Source organism: Limulus polyphemus, unplaced genomic scaffold, assembly GCF_000517525.1.
Source record: "Limulus polyphemus unplaced genomic scaffold, Limulus_polyphemus-2.1.2 Scaffold2209, whole genome shotgun sequence".
In the NCBI taxonomy this organism is placed as follows: domain Eukaryota; kingdom Metazoa; phylum Arthropoda; class Merostomata; order Xiphosura; family Limulidae; genus Limulus; species Limulus polyphemus.
Genome location: NW_013667819.1, coordinates 24,990 through 39,618, shown reverse-complemented (window position 1 = coordinate 39,618; position 14,629 = coordinate 24,990). Strand labels below are relative to the sequence as shown.

Here is a 14,629-nt window from a genome sequence, read left to right as displayed (position 1 = left end):
TTTTATTATTATTATTAATTTTATAATTATTATTTTATCCATTTTTATGTTATTATTATAATTTTATCTATTTTTATGATCAACAACTCAAAACTGTTCGACTATACTCATATCACGTACACTTTTCCGTTATATTGTTGTAGCTGTATTTCGTTTTCGGTTACTATAATTTAAAATCAGTTTGGTAACCTGTGACGTTCATAGACCCTTGATGAAGGTGTAAGCCGAAATGTCGGGTACAAGTAATTAAACATTTTTCTGAAGTTGTTTATCATCTTCATTAAATAATCTATTAATCTAAATTACATTTATATTGATTCATATTATGAAACCAACCAAGTAACTGAAATTTTTGTTTCTGATAATTCCAACAACTGATTAATTGACCATCGTTAATTAAATCAGTTAATCGAAATTAGACTTTCCAATTATTACACCTTTCAGTTATTCCAACAACTGACTAATTGAAATTGTGATTACATTGACTGTCATGAAAATATTCAACTAATCAAATTTCTGATTATTTCAGCTATCCAAGTAACTGAAATATTGCTATTACATTTGTTCATTGTAAAGCAAAGTACAAAGCTACATAATGTGCCATCTGTGCTCTGCTCACTGCAGGTATCAAAACCCCATTTTAGCTTTAGAAATTGCTCAGCTTTGGGTCAGCATGGATATATCCATAGGAAGGCCAAGAACTAATCCTGAATGATCTGGATAGCAAAGAAAATGATGATTTAAAGATTAGATTAAATAGATGAGACAAAGAACTAAGAGAAAGAGCAGAGCAAGAAAGAAGATATATGATATGAAGAAAAGGCTTTGGGATCAAATAATCCAGAAACATCAGTAAAAACATGATGATGAAAAATGGTGTGAAATGTAACCCTCTAATGAAAAGGTGGTGCCAAAGATACTTTGTTCAATGTAATCTACTAACTATGGAAGAGTGCAAAATTGTTCATAAAATAAAAGCTATACTGAAAAACAGGTATAAAGCAGATAAATGATATCCAGATTCCACCCATTTGGAATCAACTGGTTCAAAATAATCTCGAATGCAAATCATCATGCGACAACCCTCCACCAATAAGAGCGACACACTCTCCTGATGCATGTGACTCCCTCTATTCAATTCTACTGAATTATCACTTCGAGTTTTGGCAGAAAATGGAATCACCGATTTTCAGTGAGGAGGAAGGGTGGGAAGTGCGAAAGGAGGTAAGTATCTATTGGAAATATATTTTCAGTATAAGAAAATTATAACTTCCAATACGGTAAATTACCTCTTCTCACATAAATAGCTAGGATCCCACCTTCAATAGTTGGAGGGACTGGTGCAAGAGAAAGAAAGAAACATCCTTCAAAAGCCTCTGAAGGACACCCTAAAAGAGTAGATCCTCACAGTAGAGGATCATAAATGGAAGACTGTACCAGGTATACTCCTCGCCCATTGTAGAAAGATGTCGCAGATATGGGAAGAAATATGGAGGAGCACATCCAATAGGGAGAGAACTATGGCTGATTAGGATTACAAACCATATGGTATATGAATCTCAATCCCAAAAAACATAAATGTGGGTGAGAGTAAAAAGGATGTACCCCCAGGTGTAAAGTGGCTAGCGCACAATGGACCATACATGGCAAGTCAACTACCTCCAAAACCCAGGCTGTTGGGAACTGTCATCCACATGGAGGTAGAATGAGGGTCATACAATTATTGAGGCAACTACAATCCCAAACCCAGCCACCAGGAACCGACAACCATGTGGGAGTAGGAAAGATGATTATACCACTGACAAGTCAACTACAATCCACAACCCAGCCATCTGATGGGGGTAGGAAAGAGGATCATACAATCTTCACCTCAAGTTCATCAGACTGGTAGGAATCTTGTATCCCCTAGTCTAAGAATGGGACACATGATAGCAATGTGAGAAATCAATCGACTGATCCAGAAACCTGACTTCTGATATCGTAAAGATGTCTTTGTAATGTAAACCATCTCATCAGAAACAAACTGACAATAACAACCCCTAGCACAATAACATCTTCGGTATAATAAAATTATCAAGGGATAGTGTAAGAACAAGAACTATATTAATCTGCAAGTACCTCCATCATGACCCACAACACAGATGAAGGAACAAGAGTATAACTGACTGAAGAGAGACACCTGTAATACATGTGTGAGGACTTATGTGGACTGGTTCAGCTCTAAATCCAAACCCAGCCACTTGGAACCCACATTCACATGGGTGAAGGATGAAGGATCCCAATACAAGGGGTGAACTGCAATTTTGACAGCTCACTTCAATTACACATAGTGGAGGGCACATAATCATCTAACCCGCGGAACGCCACTGCCCTACTCTCAAATGAATGGTTTTATCATTATATGTATATTTTATCATTATCACATTCAGGAGGATGCCTCCATGGTCCACCACCCCAGGGGCTTGGAAGTGGAAAGTGGTAAGGACTCCCATACTCCACAGGAAGAAAAATAGGGGGTGGGGGGTAGAAATAGTGGTGAAGAGTCTGGAGGGAAGAGTCCATGAAAATATGTAAATCCAAATAAGGGGAGGAAGTGGAACATCCACCAATACCAATGTGTAAGCTTTGTCAAACCACCAATGTAGATCATGTAAAGGGAAGGAGGAAGAGAAATAGGAGCCTCTAATGAATCCTACGCAAGATTCCATTGGTCATGCAGAATCCACTGAAGAGACTGCATATGTGCTCAACCCAAGGGGATAAGAGCTTCCATGGAAGACCACATCCCAGAAAGCAATAGAACCTCACAAACTGTAATAGAGGGAGCAATAAGGGTGTGGAGAACTGAAATCTCCATCGAATGAATTTGAAGCAGAGAAGTTTGGGTCCAACTGAGATAAGTGTTAAAAAAAACACCCAAATGAACAAGATACTGGGTAGGTATAAGAAATGACTTCTCCAATTTGATTAACCAGCCCACATGGGTGACCTCCTGTTCGGAATGAGCTAACTGAAGCCAGTCACCCATGTAATGATGGAAGTGCAACCCTTGAACATGTAAATGTCAGGCAAATGCTTTGACTACCCAATAAGACATACAGGACCCAAGCAAGAATGAAGAGCTGGGTGGGAAACTGATAGACTACCCCATGATGAACAAACCAAAGATAGTGTCTCAACTGACGAGATATCGGGATATGCAGGTAAACACTCGCAATGTATACCTTGGTCATCCACAAACCCAGAGAAATAGCCCACCTGAGGATGAGAAAAGACCCCATGGTAAATCGGGGTAGAACCAAAAATTGATTGAGGTGGAACAAATCAATCACAGGCTGCCAGTCGCCAGTTTTGGGTATTACAAACATCCTAGAATAAAAACCTGGAGAAGGATGATTGACAGGCTCAATGGCCTGCTGGGAGAGAAGATCTTGGACCACCTCACATAGATACTGACTATTGGTAGGATCCTGAGGCAATGGAAAGGAAATGGGTGTCTGAGGTAACAGAGAGGAAGGAAATTGTATGAGAAGTCCCTCAGACAAAACCCAAATAACCCACAGATCTGTGGAGAAAGGTCACCTAAGGGGAACAAAATTGGACAAGTGAGTCCCCACTGGACTGGAAACCACTGGGTAATAACCAGTACTGTTGGTGATGTGTCCATCTGCATCAAATAAAATGATGAGATGAGGAACCCCTGGAGGAAGGAACAGGCAACGGCTGAGGAGCTGGATGGAAAACAGTTATAGAGGCATGTCTACTAAAATCCTACTGCAGAGGAAATGGAGCCATATGCAAATCCTGGAGATAAGGAGGTAGTAAATGAACCTGGAACAAGACTGCATCCCTCCCCAGGAGATCCCAACAACAGAGAAACTACATATATAAGGCTACAGCCAAAGAAAACAAATGTGCCAACATAGAAGTAATCAGGAAGAGGCAATCTCTCAAAAAATCCTCAGGATCTCTGTGGATTGCCTCTGAAAGGAGGTAGATAGTAGACAAGTACTGTAGGAGAATTGATAAAGCAAGATGAAGGTGGAAACAGAGGAGGGGAACGAACATGAGCACAATCGATTTCATAGTCAAGAAACGGACATTCAGCCTGATGGTAGGCTAAGGCAAACTGTTCCAAAGCTCTTGGAAGGCGAGACATTCTGGCAACTTCAACCATTTGAGAAGCAAACTGCTCAGCATGAACCCTTATATACAGGGAAGGGAAGAAAAACAAATACTGAGAGGAGGAGAGATCATGTAACAAAGAAGGATGGAGATCATATGAAATTGGGGAAATGGATAAAATAGAACACACCTGAGAAATCATGTCTAAAAAAGCCACATTAAGCCTAGCTGATTCCACAATAGTGGCATGGGAAGAATCAAATAGAGGGAGTCACATGTGTTAGGAGAGTGTGTTGCAGTCTTAGTGGTGGAGGGGTGTCGCATGATGATTTGTATGCGAGATGAATTTGAATCAGCCATGGGAGCTCAAGGCTTGTGGCATGCAAAAAAACGTTTTGCATATAGAGGGCAGCACAGAACAAGAATAGCTATTTATGTGAGTGGAGTTAATGTACCATATCAGAAATAGGAGTTATAATAAAGGGTAATGATCCATATCATTACATTTCCTAGTCTTCTTATACCATAACACTAACTACATGTTTTTTTATCAATAAAGTTCATGTACTGTTCGTATTTTCATGCATCACATGCTAGTAGAATGAATAACAGACTTATGTTACATGTAAAAACAACTGGCAGAAAAGTCACTTTACTTTCTTTTATGTAAAAGAAAGTATTATTTTCCATTTCATATGCTGGGATGCTGTAAAAAAATTACTACATAAACCTCTATAAATAAAGTATTAAAAATATATACATTGTATTCCAAATTTTACAATATGAAAAAAATAGCATTTATATATTTCTTATAAAATTAAAGAAAAACTGTTAAGACCTTTTTTGAGCTGCTGAAGATTTTCTTTGAACGCATAGCTGGTTGATTAACTTTCAATTGCATAGATTCTTTTGGAAAACTCTGGCCAAAATTGTGTAACTTAGTTGTATTTACACTTTCTGAAACACTCTGGTCAAAGGTGTCTTGAATGGTAATATCTTGAAGATTATTTGAAACACCCTGACTAAAAGTCATGAGTTTGGGTTTATCTTGAAAATTCCCAGAGGTATCTCTTATGAGAAATTCTTCTTGAGGTAAGCTACTTGTAATAGTTTCAGAAACTTTGCTGTTCTTGGTTGTTTCATCTCTGCAGTCACCTGATGAAGCCTTCACGTCCAAGGAATGATGCGGTTCACAAGTTATTATTACCGGTTTTACATGTTTTTGAGAATAAGTATGAATAACTGGGGGCACTTGTTTCAATTTTGAATTTACAGAAGTTTCATTACACGTAAACATAATCAACTGGTTGTCTTGAGAGTCAAAGGTTGAAGGAGGTATGTCAATGTTCTGGTCAAAAATACCACCCAAGTAATTTTTGCCCATTCTCACTGATTTTCTCTTTATAACCAAATCCTCTTTAAGAAAGTTGTCAAAATCATCATTTTCTGAGATGTTTTCACACACATTAAAAGAAGCACTGTCATGTGGTATATTTGTGGTGAGATCTGGTTGAATATTTTCTGTTGTTGCTTTGGGAACAAGGGTAGTCACATTTTGATGCATTAATATATTTGTATCATCAAAGTTCTTAACAGAGATTATTTTTTTGGTAGTATTTCCAAGGGAAAGTGCATCAAGTTTTAAATTTCCACCTTCTAAATTACACTGGGGTTTTAGGGTTAAAAATTCATTTGTTTTGAATAAAGATCCATAAGTTTTCAAACCACGATCACTACTCTTAAAAAATTTTTTTGGTCTTGTTTTATTACTTTCTACTTCGGTCACATTAGAATTTACAGGACATAAATTACGTGATGCTGAATGTAATGCAATTTTGGAACTAAAAACAGATGATGAAAAATGTGGTTCTTTGCTGAAGCTAAAAGGATCAATTTCTCCACTTGTTCCAGTTGATTCTATTCTAGGTTTTTTTAAGATATTAAAATCTTCAATGGGACTATCAGAATGTCCATTTAACTGAGACTTCCGGAGTGAGGTAAATGATGTCATTCCCCACCGTCTAACTGATGTCATTGACACTTTTGCTGTTGAAGGTTTGTTACAACTGTCAGATAAAAGCTGGTCAAACTTTATGCTAGATTTGCACTCCTGTTTTTGGCTATACGTTTTAGTGTCCAGTCTTGACATCTTGAGATCTTTAAAATCTGAAATTTATAAATGATTCTGTAAAACATTTTCAACAGCTCATTCTAATGCAACTAAAGAAAGTTTGAGTTTAAAATAAAAGAACAATACACCAAAATTATAGATAGAGCTTGGTCAGAAATCAAATGATTCTTAGCAATACAGTAACAAAGAGAAATTTTCTTTGCATAATGAAGGAATAGTTAACTAATTGCACTTTTCAGCATAAGAACATCATGGTATGAGAAATAAAAGTGAGGTAACTCTGAAACAAAACCTATGATATCTCTATAAATAACTCAGTGTGACTGCTTCAAAATCATTTACATGTGGATATGCAGAAGCGTGAGGTAGAAGGCTAGTGGCAAGTACTGAAAATATGTGCCAATAGAAGGCAGTACTAATTGATAAAAGCTATTTTGTGAGGAGAGGTAAGATATAGTATCAAAATTAGACACTTTAAGTAGTAAAATTATCATGTCATGACATATAGAAACTTAAGAGGTTTTTTAAGAATTATAAGAATTAATTGACTACAGAAAAAACAAAAAAGTAAAAAAACAACAACAGTAAATTATCCATTATACTGATGAGTATAAACAGTTACATGTTACTCTTACAAATTATAAAATGTATTGCAATAAATATGGAGCAAAGAAAGTTACCATTCAGAGCATTTATTAAAAAATACATTTACAATCAAGATTACATGAACAAATATGGCATCTATATAAATGGATAAGGTAGTTACTGCTAGGAACATTACATCTTACATCCATGTTTATACCACAAAGTAAAAGACAAATTCTTTAACCACAGCAATTTTCTAAGTACAATTCATCAATTTCATAACAAAAAAAAGAACAAAGGATATATTGATAATAAATTTAGAGTAAAATAAAAGGTTATCATAATAAATAAGTTTAATAAGTTATATAAAAATAATATACAGTGTAGAATAAAAGTATTTACCTTAACCAAGATGATAATTTAGGTTGATTTTAGAACTGCTTAGCAGTATGGATGTCCAAATTCAAAGATGTAAAAATATTCTCGAATTGAAACCCAACCTATCAATATAAAATAAAATTAGAAATAACCTAACAAGTGCATGTTTCCTGTATGAACTTAGAATGTTTCATTATGTTAAAATATATTATATTTACTACAAAACTAACATTCATTCTATTATCCTATAAAAAAATTAAAATTAGGACAAGAATTAGTTTCTCGTTAGTTCCAACCTATTGATTTGTGAAGATTAAAACATATTAATGTCACAATGATAGTATCTTAGCAAATGTAGCAGTGCTTGTAATATGAAAATTATGGTTATTTATTTAACATTATTAATTTTCTTTTCAGAATTGCATACTATCAACTATGAATACTTATTAATAAATGTATATTCTTCACATTACAACATCATAACAAGAGTATCTACAATTTTGACATGACAGAAAACAATTTGTTTGTACAGATAACCACTGAAATTTTAAAATCATCAGTAATTAAGCTATATTGTGAATGAGGTATATATATTTCAGTACAAAAAACATTTCTGCAATACAATGTCAATCTATTAAATACTTTTATGATAAAGTTATTAAGCAAGTGGTGTTTATTTCTGGGTATAGTGACTGACTCATTAGTATATATACAGTTGCCTTGAGCTACTATTCTTGTACTGAGGACATAAATACAGACCGTATGACAGTTCATAGCAATTCAGCCTCTAATATTTTCAGTTACCACCAGAGTAAATGTAATTTTCCAGGCTAACAAAAATCAGGAATTTAAGAAACCTACCATCACTTAGACTTTAACCCATAACCTTTAATTCACACTATTGCTATGAGACTGAGACTTCACTAAATGAGCTCATTATGACTGAAGCTCTCATCCTGATTGTTACAATAAAAAAAAGGGGGTAAGATAACTCCCACCAAACTAGACTCATTCAAGCCCAGGGTTCCCTCCTTCAAAAACAATAAATCTGAATAAATCCTGTTGACCTTATTTACCAAGAAAAATACATACAGTTAAGCACATAAACAAGTCCAAACTTTAAAAGTAAAACATGTCACTTACAAAAATAAACAATGTACACAAGAATATGCAGGGAGATAGAGACCATTTGGCCTATTGATGTTGTCCCTCATTTATATTAACCAACCAAAATAATAAAACCATAATAGGTGCACATGTAAGCCTTCACATCTATGTACTTATCCACTGAAAATTTAAACTATTTCTAAGACCACCCACTCATGACATCACCAGAAAAACCAGCTTACATGTAGAAACCTAACTAAAATAATAATTTTCTGGCAAAGCAAGTATGCAATTAGAACCAAATAAATAAATAAATTTGTGATAGAAAAAGTCTGCATCTGGATTTCCATGGCTTAAAATTGACATTTTCCTTACCTGAAAATGCATTTCAGATATATACTTACTTCTCTGCACAACAAAGAGCTATTACTTTGTACTATTGCTGAGAAGATTTTTGTACTTATCATAAGCTTTGCACAAAACTTTCACCCCTACATATATTAATGTGGACTGCATCAGCCTATGATGTAATCATCATTAGACTATAGCCCTCTACCAATAGAAGGGCAACACATTTTCCATGTGTAGTAATCCTCATAAGCACTAGAGTTTGAACAACTGCCAACTCTTGATGTGGCAAAAGAAATACATCAGAAGTGGGTAAGAAGGATGGGAGGTAGTACAAAAATGTATCTATCTGAAATACATTTTCAGGTAAGGAAAATGTTAATTTCATAAATGTTTACTCATTTTTCTGCACACAAAGAGCAAAAATCAAACAATGATAAGATGGTGGAGGGGCAAGTGTAGATAAGGACATTTAAAACAGGATCTCCTTTCTGAAATCACAGCATAAAAAAAAGGGAAAACTCACTGAACATGTCATCCACTAAGGGGGGTAGCCTAGTGGGGCATCACTCAGTGAGAGACCATATAATTCTTGTGCAGGGAATACTCTTTGCTCATTAAAGGTGATAGAGCAAAAAGGTACTGTGAAAAAAGTATTCTGCAGTGATAAAGTGTTGCATTGTTGGGCTGTATGGAGGATTGCTTAACTGGCTGAAATATCCCATGCAGTTGACAAAACATGTATGTACAGTGTGGCTATGGTGGTACAGTAGTGGAAAAATTCTTAAAAGAAATAATCAGATACAGAATGGGATCATCCCAGACCCACATCCATGAGAACACAAGATCTATTCAGCTGGTCTAACCATTTGGAATGGTCTGATTCTGATTGAAAGGGTGGCATGCACTATACTTCCACATAAACAGCCTAATCCTACTTCCCATTGAAGAGTACAACAACTAATTCTCATATATGTGAAATTATGCTGACCAGAACGTGAACTCTCCATAGTGATCTCCTCGGGCTTGGTAATGGGGAAGTAACGATACTACAGTTACTCCATAGATGGAAATTCCCATATAGCAAAGTGACAGAGAGGGTCTCAGACCAAAGAGAAATAATCATATCTACATAAAGTCCTCAAACTGATAAACTATACAACAAGTTACTACAAGAAAGAACAGTAGGTGTCAACCAGGTATGAGGGTAGGCACACACCTGATGCTGTTGTTCTTGTTTTCCCTAGAATAAGGCTTGGAAGAAAAATTTGTGTGTGTGTATATATACATATATACACTGTTGAAGCAGTCTTCTGAAATACCCTATCTCAACAACAGGCACTCAGCAAGGGCAGATGGGTGTAACACTTGTTGTTATGTTCCACTCTTTACAGAATTCAGGAGAGAGAAGTATTCCCTGTGAGACAACACTTGCCATGTGGTGGTTTCCACCATTTCCATAAGGAAGATATAGAGAAACAATAAGGTAGTTGATAGACCTGCAAGAGAAAGAAAGAAAGAAGTAGCAACTCACCAGTGTAGAACCGCTGTGAGGATTGGAGAATGGCAACTGGAGGAGGAAGAAAACCAGGAGTAGGTGAAACTGCAATCTAGGGTAAGTAATGTGATATGAAAGTATTGAAGGTTGTCTACATACCCACCTGCACGACCTCAGCCAGGTGACAGCAATGGCTAGAGGTAACAGAAGCCACAAGATGATGAACTTGATGGAAGGAGACAAAAAAGATGAAAAGTGTCATCAGCCATAAAAGAATACATTTGTCAGATGAGATGTATAATCCAACCAGTCAAGGTGAACTATAAGTTACTAGAGGAGAAGGTATCATACGGAAAGAAAGGTGATTGTTGATTGTCATGGAAGAGGGAAGTACAAGTGAGATAAAAACAAAAAGCCCATACAGGACAAAGAAGATCAATGGAGGTCAGAGTGACTGTACAGGGAAGAATGGAGAAGTTTGATTGGAAGAAATATCTGATCCTCCTCCTGAGTAACCCAAGTTAAAGGAAGGAAGGAGTGGTCAGGTACTAATATGAACCTGTCTCCGTGGTAAAGAATGCTGATGTGCATGGTAAAAATACTAAAGTGACAGTTCCTGCAAACAAAAAGAAATATGTTCTAGAAGAAAGATGGTTTAAACAAGACATGTGAGAGCCCTAAGAACTAAACAGAGGTTCCAACAGTCTAAAAATTTTGTTTTCAAACACTGATATTCATCATTCTTGAAATAACATAATACTTAACTCATCTTTTCAGTTTGCTCTCTACAAAATACTATCCAAAATATGTCAAACTATTTAAATTTAAAGTAATAAATTTCAATGTCTCCTTTGATATTAAAACATACAATAATTAAAAATGCAACTAGCTCACATTACACTTATTTTGACAGAGTTCGTGTTAGTTTTGAATCACATATTGATTAAAACAAGTTTTGTAAATTAAGCTAAGTGTAAAAAAAATAAATTAATATCTAGCAAAGTATCAATCTTTTAGGGAATAGTTGATCCAAGAAAGGGCAGCACTTTACAAAATCATTCAGAAATATCTGGAGGGATAGACCAACACATTCAAAATTATAAGTTTGACATTTGCTTTGTTATGATTCAGCAACCCACTGAATTTAATCATAACTGAAATTTCAAATTAGACAATGTGAGATGGTTTTATCATTAAACATTCTAGTTATTCATCAGCAACTTAATTTTTGTACAAAATCTTAGATGTTATTAACAGGAAAACTGAGAAATTAAAGGAAAAACAATTCACAATTTCTTTCTTGTAACAGCATTTTTTTGAAATCATATTTGATGTTTTCCATAAGATGACAAGGCTTTTCTGATGGTTTGTCATTCATCTTCTCTAATTTCAAGGGCTGTATTAAGGTCATTCAGAACTATGAGTGACATGGTTATTTCTTTACGGCTGATCAAGGTCACCTCTCACTAGAGGTGGTTTGATTAACTCGAGTACCTATGATCATTGAGTAATATCATGTAATGTCATAAATATAATCAACTGATGTTTCCAATTATTACTGGTTTTGATTATTCCAACTATCAAATACTCAAAATTTTGATTGTATTGATCAATATCATGAACATAATCAACTAATCAAAGTTAGTGTTTCCAACTGCTAACATTTTTGATAATTCCAATTATCCAGTGACTGAAATATTGCCATTATGATTTTTTCTTTAATACTTTTTATTAATTCAAGTTTGATCAATTTAGTTTATTAGTATCAGAACATACAAAATAATAAATGAATCAAAATTAAGGTTTCTGATTGTTTTCATTTATTCCACATATTTAAGTAATCAAGGGTTTGTCATAATGTTTGTTATCAAGCTCGAAGTTACAAATTAGGCTACCTCTGATCTGCCCACCACACATATCAAAACCAAATTTCGGTATTTTTTTATCCAACCCATGTTAAAATAACTGTTTTTTTTTTTTTATAGCCATCTCATGTTAGAATAATCAACTGGTTGAATGGATTAATTAATGAGACTGTCCATTAATAACCCTGCTCTACCTCTCTCTCTGGCTTTGTAAATACATAGGTAAAAGCAAATGGAACTAAAGATGCAACACAAATTTAGAACTGTTTGGAATTAAACATTTAAATAACACTGTGTCTGATAGACACTTGATTTGTACTTTTTGACTTTTTCATATTTTATCCTAGAATTAAAAAATTTGTCAAAATGCCAATTTTTCTTTTGGTTTTTTTTTTCTAAGAAAATGCCATTTTTATGACAAAAGTTTTGTGAAAATATTGTTTATTCTTCAAATTTTGTAAAATTATCAGAGAATGGTACAAATTGGCACTAGACGAAACCCTTCAATATCAAATTACAAATATTATGAAACCAATATTGTGGAGATTAATATAAAATGTTAACCTACATTTTATTTATGAATATTTATAAACAAAATTTAAATTATTAATGTTTTATAAATTTATCTGAAAAAACTAGCTTAACAATTACACTATCATTTACCTACCTCGTAGTCTAACTAATTAAAAATTCATCACTACATACTTTTGCTAACTCCATACAAGAATGTATGGCAAGCCCACTTAACAATGTTGGCAGATCATATGTATGATATTAAGTATTTTAATACATAATACACCCTTAAATATAGAATTGTTATGAACTTCATAGTGAAAGTATGATAGAGTGTATGATAATATGTCAAACCCACCCTTATCTGCTTGAATCAGTGCTGATGAAGTACTATTGATATTTGCAAACTGCTTGACAATAACTGATACAGTATGATTTGGATTTAGTGAAGTGTAATTTTTCATTAATTTTACTTATGTCATAACAAATCAGAACTATGGTAAGGATTTTGTAATACTTTGTTATTTATTTGCATTCAGAAGAACTAGAGAATCAAAAACTTAAAGTCTTATTGATCCTGCATCAACAGAAAAAAAAACCTATATATATATATAAATGTTAATAAGAACTATTGGGTGATGAAACTTGAAGTGACAATACTTGAAAGTAGAAGAATGTATATGTCAACCACATTATATCTGCTATACCTACGGCATGTTACACACACACACACACACACATACATACTCATTCACTCATTACCACTGTCTTAAAACAAATGTCAATTGAGACTTAATTCTTAATCTTGCTAATCTGAGGTTAATCTTGACTATACAAATTGTGGCAACATCTACTACTGGCACTGGCATACAATAATGTATTTTGATATTATGACAAAATCTGAATAGTTACATGTTCATACAATATGTTTAATAGTTTCTTTGCAGAAATTTTGTTTTTAAGAAAGTGAAGTTTTATATTTCAAATCAATGGTCATTTTCTAGTCACATTAACAGTGTTTCAATGAACTTCACTTTTTCTGCAGTAAGAACTGCCACTACATAAATAGCATTAACGTTTTAGCTTACTAGTAATGTTAAGTGCGCTTTGTAACATGCAAGATATCCAAAAATTGCAAAAATGTAACTAATATAGGAAGTTGTCAGTAGCACAATTATGGGTGCGATTTTTACATAATAATGTAATAAAACATGAAACACTTCTGCTAGTACTACACTTAAGCCTTAACCTCGCTTAACTAGTATTAGTAGCAAGTCATAAAAGTTATAACAATAGAACTACTACTAGTACTAAACTATCGTGTAACACTAAAGAATACTGAAAAATCACCACTGTAGTGCGCAATAAGCGTACCCTAATGTTATTAATACTAGTCTAAAGTACAGTATACTGTACTACAGGAATGATAAGATTTTTAAAAAGATGATTTCAATTTTACTAGACTTAGAAAGTAGACTTACCAAAACAACCACACTACAAACAGCATAGCCTGTAAAACGTAAATTTTCATTATATACTCGTTAACTGAATTACATTTAATCCCATATACAAGCTCATTAACACAATAAAATTCAACACGTCGCAAGGCACAAACACACCATCTTAAAAATTTATAAAATGATTATCCCATACTTAGGCTACCATAGAAACCTTAACAACGTTGTCTCGCTCATTACTTAAACTCAAGGTAGCACCACCATACCTGGGGCAAATGTTTATTTTCGTATTTTGGAGTTTATCTTTGTGAATATAGAATACATTATTAGCATAAAACAACCCTTGCAAGAACCATTTCTAAATATTCAAAACAAGGAAATTAATTATTCTATGTTGCTTCGATGCTTGCAAATATATTTTGAACATAATAGTTTTATTTATTTCTTGCTACCACGCTTTGCGAAATATTAACAAGAGAAAATCAAAAAGTGCAAGACTCACATAAAGCAAAATGGTTATATATAAACGCTATATTTAAGAATATATCAATTTTAAAAATGTTATTCTGTTTTGTAAAGTTCTAATATGAAATAATTGCATATGCTTAAAGAACAGCCACAG

The 14,629-nt window shown here is 34.0% G+C and overlaps 1 protein-coding gene across 1 annotated transcript in view; it reads right to left on the bottom strand.

Moving 5' to 3' along the window:
• The window catches only part of LOC106466267 (wings apart-like protein homolog), a 43,293-nt gene extending 29,049 nt beyond the window's left edge, over positions 1 to 14,244 (bottom strand). Inside the window, exons 1-3 of the mRNA XM_022394240.1 lie at positions 14,032 to 14,244; positions 7,244 to 7,341; positions 4,964 to 6,291 (exon numbers count right to left, since the gene is read on the bottom strand). Coding sequence (XP_022249948.1) covers positions 4,964 to 6,274 — 1,311 coding nt within the window. The 5' untranslated portion in view covers positions 6,275 to 6,291; positions 7,244 to 7,341; positions 14,032 to 14,244. The remainder of the gene's footprint in view (positions 1 to 4,963; positions 6,292 to 7,243; positions 7,342 to 14,031) is intronic.
• Positions 14,245 to 14,629: the final 385 nt, after the last annotated feature.